This window comes from Odontesthes bonariensis, chromosome 10, assembly GCF_027942865.1.
Source record: "Odontesthes bonariensis isolate fOdoBon6 chromosome 10, fOdoBon6.hap1, whole genome shotgun sequence".
Taxonomy (NCBI): Eukaryota; Metazoa; Chordata; class Actinopteri; order Atheriniformes; family Atherinopsidae; genus Odontesthes; species Odontesthes bonariensis.
Window position 1 is genome coordinate 30,956,673 of NC_134515.1, and position 7,157 is coordinate 30,963,829.

The window sequence follows — 7,157 nt, forward strand, 5'->3', positions numbered from 1 at the left end:
AAACGTTTCTTTCACTTTAATGTTAAATGGCAAATAAATTAAAAAAGGCATGTGTATTACTCCTGTACAGTTTTGGGTCAAATTAATTTGAAATCTGAAAAATGGAATTGACTGCATGGATTCAGAAAGGTTTGAGGTTGTTTTGAGGACACCTGTTGGTGAGCCGCGGAACAACACAGACCTCTGGGCTTGGTGTGACGTATGTTCCTGTGACGCGCAGAAATTTTAAACTCTCGTCCTTCTCAGTGATGGCGGCTTCGTTTCGTTCTCTCCCTGTAAGCTGTAATAACAAATGGTATTATACCCGACAAGAGATCGACAGCAGTCCATCTCGGCGAGCTGGACTTGATCCAGACAAGGAGCTGTCCTACAGACAACAGGCGGCAAACCTTCTCCAGGACATGGGACAGCGGCTCAATGTGTATCTTTTGTCGTGGTTCGTCGCACGTAGCCAACGTTAGCTAGCTATCTAGCGAAGTTTAGCATCTCCTGCAAGCCGGCTCGACCGATAGCGTGGCCAGTATCTGTTATTGTGTTTTGATCTCGTGTTTTTCCTATGTTTCCCATCTGTTTCACACAGTGGTTGGTAATTTTAGTCTACTTTGGCTTGTAAACGTTATCCGACGGTGGCGTAACAAGCTAACTGGGGCCAAGAAGGCCCGTATGGTCGACAGGCCTTCATGGCGTTAGCATTAGCTTTGCCTCCGCTGTAAATGTTTAAGAAGATAACATATAAAGTGGAACAGTGTCTTAACAAATTGACCATTCTGTTTGAAAATGTTTCAGAGTGTTTTTTTTAGATGAATGGCTTAAATTTAGAACGTACCTTATCATATGTTATCTATCTGTTTCTTCCGGCTAATATCTTTAGGCTATATGTTTAGCTAACTGGGGCTTCAACTTTGTTGTTCTTCTGCCGATTTGGTAATTGGGCAATGTAGTGTTGACTTTATTGTCATAAGCTAAATGAAACCACCGCAGTTCTGTTATTTTGAAGGTATTTGCTCTGATGCAGGTAGTGTTTGTGTGTTGGCACTGTTTTCCAAATTGTCCTTTACGGTCGTGTCTCAGATCTCAACTAACAATTAATACAGCCATCGTGTACATGCACCGGTTTTACATGGTCCAGTCATTCACCAGATTTCACAGAAATGTAAGTATTATTTTCTTCATATTCCCATCCCGCTGTGCAGCCGGTATGTCCTTTAGTCCACAAACAGAAAAGTTACTTTCTCCTCCTCAGGTTATTTCTCCTGCGGCTCTCTTCCTTGCTGCTAAAGTCGAGGAGCAACCCCGAAAGTTGGAACATGTCATCAAGGTGGCCCATGCATGTCTCAATCCTCAGGATCCTCCACCAGATATCCGCAGTGATGTAAGTTTTGGAAAGTCGTCAAAATTACCTGCCAATGTGGAAAGTGAATTTGTTAAGACTGGCTCGGGTTGATTTGATTTATTTAGTGTAATCAGTGAAGCTATAATCTTAAGAGCGTCCGTAGACTTCCAAGCGGTGTGTTCTCAGCTTTGAACTTTTTTTTTGTTGTGTTAATTTTGTGGCACTCATAATCACCCGTCCCCCCCCCCCCCCCCCATTTTTGGGTAACTGTAATGGTGAAAAAAAGGAGAAGAAATTTCAGTTTTCTTCTTTACTCCTGTTTTTCACATGGCATATAATCTTGGAACAAGTACTTGATCAAGCATTTTGAAATGCTGCTCCATCAGACGTTGAGGTGGCTTGATGTATGGGTTGAGACAGCAAAAGGCGAAATTTCTCCGTCTGTATAGGTTTCAGTCATCCAGGTGATGTGATGTCTAGCAGTTGTAAAACAGGAGCGTCTGTACTTGCTGTTATCGCTTTTATCGTTTATCTTTGAGGCTTCCTCGGCTCCACAAGAAAGATAAGTTTAATATGCGGAACTCTATATCGTCACTAATTTAACACAAGTAGCTGAAACTTTCATTTGGGCAACGAAAGCCTTTCAGATGAATGACCAGACATTGTTAAAGCCTCACAGCATGTCCAGTTACTCTTGTTTGACAACGTACAGAGGCCTCCCAGTGAGTAACGTGCCTGTCCTCTCAACCTCAGGCTTACCTGCAACAAGCCCAAGACCTGGTCATTCTTGAGAGCATAATTCTCCAGACCCTGGGTAAGTTTGGAAGGAAGAACTGGGTCCCTTTATTTCCCTCCAGAAAACCCAAGCTAACCTGTTAAATTTTTGGTTTACAGAAACTCCAAATGTGGTTAGCAGACTTGGAAAGTGGCATTTATGCTTAATATTAAAAGTACTTTCCCACTGTTAAATGACTTTTCGTTTCAGCGTTTTTATTTCTGGCATGTTCCCAACTTTTTCACATCGCCATCCTTTTTATTATTGTTGTTTTCAAACATAGTTTCAGACATTTCTTTGACGACTTTGTGGCAAACAACATTGGCCCGGAAACTCCTGAAAATAATTTTGCAGACATGACATCGCTGTTTTGTTTTTTTTTTGTGTCCATTTTTTGATGTTTTCATCTTGTCTGAGGTGTTCTCTCGTGAAAAGTAATATTTCACATTACACAGACTCCCCCTTTAGTATGGTTTAATAATATCCATTTTCTATTTTTCAGGGACTATAGTTTTAAGTTTGCCATGGGAACTGGATTTAAAGAGGCCCAAATCGTTCATATTCGTGTAGAACTTTTCATCCAGCTTTCAGTTTTCTAATCTCAACCCTTTTTTTTTTTTTTGTCCCGTTTTTATTGCAGCTTTTGAAATCACAATTGATCATCCACACACTCATGTTGTCAAGTGCACTCAGCTCGTCAGAGGTGAGTATCAGGTCCTCGGTCTTGAAGAGAAATGTGTGCTTCAGTATTTCAGCGGGATTGTGATGCTTGCATTTAAACTAGTTATTTTGCAGGTTTTAAAGTTATTTTCTTTGCTCTTGTTGTTATTCCAGCCAGTAAGGATCTGGCCCAAACATCATATTTTATGGCCACCAACAGGTATACTCACTGTTTAAAACATAGTTTTGCTAGACTGCTTAGGGTACCTTTTTTTTTTTCATAGCTTTTTGTTGATCTATTCATTTATATTTTGGTGCTATCCCTGAAATTGCACAGCCCTGAATGTCTGTCGTCTTCTCTTTGTTCTTTTTTCCCCCTTTTTTTTTTTTTTTTTTTGCCGTCCCGGGCGCATCCTGCCACATAGTCTGCATTTGACCACGTTCTGCCTGCAGTATAGCCCACCTGTTGTGGCCTGTGTGTGCATCCACCTTGCCTGCAAATGGTCCAACTGGGAAATTCCTGTGTCTACAGATGGCAAACACTGGTGGGAGTATGTTGATCCCACAGTTACACTCGAGCTGTTGGATGGTATGTACTATAAATCACCTTATGATAATGAATGTTGATATATTTATTCATAATTAATTGATCATTTTACCCATTAAACCTCTTTCAGAGCTCACACACGAGTTCCTCCAGATCTTGGAGAAAACTCCCAGTCGTCTTAAACGAATTCGGAACTGGAAGGTACAGCTTTTTTTCTCCACTTACTTGAAAATGCAAATCTTCAGGCGTAGTGTTGACATTTACACAAATTAACTTAATTTTACTTTCCGGTGTCTTGGCGTCTAGGCTGGAGGTCAGACACCAAAAGTCAAGCCAAAAGTCCAGGAGGAGGGCGACCAGAGGGACACCATGATCAGCATGATCTCTATGGCCTCGTCAGAGAGTACTGTTGCGGGCCTGATGAGCCTGTCGGCGCCACCATCTGCCTCATCTTCCTCATCTGTGGGGGAAAAGGACAGGGCTACATCTGGCAGTGCTCAGACTTGGAGTGGCAAAGGGCAGGCTGTAGCTGAGCAGCAGCAGCCCAACCACGAGGTCCATGCCCCAGCAAAGGTATCACTAAGTGAGTACCGTGCCAAGAATGCTGATGTCCTGGCTGCCCAGAAAAGGAAGCTTGAGAACATGGAAGCCAGCGTTAAGAGAGAATATGCTAATGCAGCGCAGGCTTTAATTGGTCAGCAGCAGAGGAAGGAGAAGCAGCAGCATCATCACCAGCAGTCCAGCTCCTCCTCCTCTTCCTCCGACATGTCCAACCCCTCGCCCATTATTCTTAAAATCCCCTTGGAGAAGGAAAGGCATGACAGGCCTCTAAAAGTGCGCTTTCCACTTGCTGGAGGAGGAAGCGGCGGGCACAGTAGTAGCGCCCGAAGTCAGGATCCGAGTGACATCAAAGTCAGAATACGAGTGCCTGAAAAGCAAAGAGGGAGTTCAGGAGAGGAGGGTAAGAGTAGGGACAAGCATAGAGAACGATCTAACCACCATCACCACCACCATCACCACCACCACCACCATTCCTCCTCCTCTAGCAGTGCCTCACTTTCCTCGTCACACAAACATTCCTCTAGTTCTAGTGGGGTGCTGGGGAGCTCTAAAAAGGTTCTGAGTGACTCCTCCAGGACAGTCATTTCATCCTCTTCCACCTCCCGAAAGAGAACACACTCCCAAGATCCCACACCAGGGTCTCACTCAGCATCTAAACTCAGCAAGTCCTCCAGGAATCCTTATCAGCTACCGTCCCTGTCTTCTTCCTCTGGGCAAACACTGGCTCACGGTCCTGACCTCCTCCCTGCCCTGGGCCTTTCCCACCATCAAGGGACCTATTCACACTCCAAAAGTGACAAGACAGACACTAACGGACACAGCGCTGCAGGCGGAGCCCAATCAAACGAGTACCAGGACACTTTTGAAATGCTAAACTCGCTTCTAAGTGCGCAGGGGGTCCAGCCATCCCAGCCGTCCGTCTTTGAATACAGATCTCAATATGGAGACTTTCGGTACTCTGGTGGCTCAAGGGGGAGCAACTCTAGGCCTCCGCCACTGCCTTCAGAACCACCCCCCCCACTCCCACCATTACCCAAATGATCCTTTGATCAAGAGATCCCATTATGTACATTATACTTGACATGACAAACATCCACCTTGTTACATTAAGTATTGTATAATGTTTCATTTTTTTTTTATATATTCACCCGGCAATTTTGTAGGTTTCAGGGTGACAGCAGAGAAATGTACTGGTGCAATTGGAATTTTTTCTTTTTACATAATTGGTGGGGCAATAATGAGGTTTGAACAGTTTGCAAAATGTGAAGGGGAAAAAAAGGAAATTGTAGATAAGTGTAGATAACCTTTTTTTCTTTATCTGCTCCATTCAAATGAAATGCTATTATGATAATTGATCTAAAGAAATTCATTGTCTTGAAACCATAAAGAAATTTTAACTGATCACAAACCTTTTAGGCCCTCTTACCAATTGTCTTTTTGTAATGATTTTATAGTATGTTATTTATTGAGTGCTTTTAAAAGTAACATTGTCCACCTTTTCTATTTTTATTTTTTATTTTTATTTTTTTAAGTACCCATCTGCTCCATCTGGGCAAGGGGAAATTTCTTCATCAAGACTGTACAGGCTAGTTTGAGAGTGCATGTCTCCAAAGCCATCTTTAAATATGATCGTCCTTTGTTTTGGGAGATTTTCTTTCTTTTCTTTTTTTTTTTTTTTTTTCTTTCATTGAAAAAAAGAAAAAGAAAGACAGCCATAACCTCTCAGAAACAAACCTAGCCCTATAACTATGTCTATTTCCTGCATTATTCGGTTACTGTGTACAAAGATTGCAAGATGTTTAAAACAAAAGATTTTTTTACATTTTGTTATAAAAATATGGGGAATAAAAAAAGCAATATTGTACTTTCTTTTTAGACTTTTAAGTTGCAGTCATTGTTTTAAATGGTTGTAAAATATTCATATTCAGTTCTCTGTTAAATACACTATATTCACACCAAGGACATACATCTGTTCAACGTTTAAACATATCCACCTGATATGGTCATGATGAAGAACTTAGCAGTGTTTTTTTTGGTTGTTTTCTCTAGAGTGTCAGTCATTTTAAGTGATCAGAGCAAATGTTGAAAAAGGCTACATTTCTGAAAATACAAGATTGATTTTTGACTTTTGCTTCAGGGTGTTCATTTCCAGACAACTCAGATGAGAAATGTATTTTGTTTTTTTGTGACCCATTTGAACACAGAACACAATGGATTATAAACAATACACAATATAAATTAATCTTTTTTTTTTTTTAAATTGGCAATGTTTTAAGGTATAATTCCTCAAGTTAATATGGCTTTGGTTTGATCATTTTAAAGTTGTTTTTTTGGTTCGTTCCCTTAAAGTTGTCAGATACTTAAGATGTTTATAATCCATCCACAAGCCACCAATTATCATATCTCTTTGCATGTTTTCTGTATTTGTATGAAATCATAGATGCAAACAAGCTATTGATATACCTCCATTACAGGATCCTGAGCATGAAGTCCAATAATGAATGTTTAAATTTCGTGTTTGAGCAAAATAGCGAAGAGGTTCTATTTGTTGGCAAAAGAATCGGGTATCATATGTACATTTAATTCATTTTAAGTTTTATATGGGTTTGATTGTGTAGTATTACTGCTCTTGACCTGCTTTCCTTTCAGTTGATCAAAAAAACATGTTTTAGGCAGTTTACAGTAATACAGGACAACAAATCAGCCATAAAATTGTGAAATATTTTTATTCCCTTGGTTTATGAAAAATATGCTGGAAAAGAAATGCTCCTTGCTCAGGCAGCAGAAGTTTTTGTTCAACTCTTTATTGTAACAGGGAAATGTTGAATGCACTGAATATTTATCTTAGGTTTGCCTACAATGCAATTGACAAAGTGTTACATGTATAATGGTTAAACTAGAGTAGGTTTCCAATATATCATTGATATTTTTAAAACACGTTATTTGATCTGGGCAAATCTTTCAATTTAAGTATTAACATGCTGTGAGAAAGTTTAAAAAAAAAAGTACACATTTCATATTAAAACCATATATGATAAAGGAGGACACTCAAGCAACCTAACAATGCAAAAATCATAGCTACGATAGCGCAAGTTTAATTTTTCTTCAAGTGATGGTGTTTTTATCGACACTCAGGTCTGGAAAAAAATGTTTTGGGTTTTTGTTATTTCAAAATTTACATGTGAGCACTGTTCTTTTTGATATTATGTGGTTGCTTTATTCTGAAAGTCAATAAATATTTTAAGAAAATGTTTATTGCAATTTATAATTATTTTTTTTTA

The 7,157-nt window shown here is 39.8% G+C and overlaps 1 protein-coding gene across 2 annotated transcripts; it reads left to right on the forward strand.

Annotated features, from left to right (window-relative positions):
- Positions 1–229: 229 nt before the first annotated feature.
- ccnt1 (cyclin T1) lies at positions 230–7,125 on the forward strand. Of its 2 annotated transcripts, none has more exons than XM_075475250.1 (9): positions 230–421; positions 1,072–1,153; positions 1,244–1,372; positions 2,087–2,147; positions 2,749–2,811; positions 2,943–2,988; positions 3,194–3,357; positions 3,446–3,516; positions 3,622–7,125. In XM_075475250.1, the coding sequence occupies exons 1-9, from the start codon at positions 249–251 to the stop codon at positions 4,915–4,917; spliced, it is 2,085 nt and encodes a 694-aa protein (XP_075331365.1). In that variant the 5' UTR covers positions 230–248; the 3' UTR covers positions 4,918–7,125. The 2 variants fall into 2 exon arrangements, with proteins under 2 accessions (XP_075331365.1, XP_075331364.1); XM_075475249.1 differs by having other exon boundaries at positions 2,749–2,810; positions 2,933–2,988.
- Positions 7,126–7,157: the final 32 nt, after the last annotated feature.

Excerpts from the sequence above, each read along its gene's own strand:
- ccnt1 (XM_075475249.1), top strand. The coding sequence starts at position 249 with ATGGCGGCTTCGTTTCGTTCTCTCCCTGTAAGCTGTAATAACAAATGG. Across the intron at positions 2,148-2,748 it reads CATAATTCTCCAGACCCTGG|CTTTTGAAATCACAATTGAT; the intron begins GTAAGTTTGGAA and ends TTTTTATTGCAG. Across the intron at positions 2,811-2,932 it reads AGTGCACTCAGCTCGTCAGA|GTTATTCCAGCCAGTAAGGA; the intron begins GGTGAGTATCAG and ends TTTGCTCTTGTT.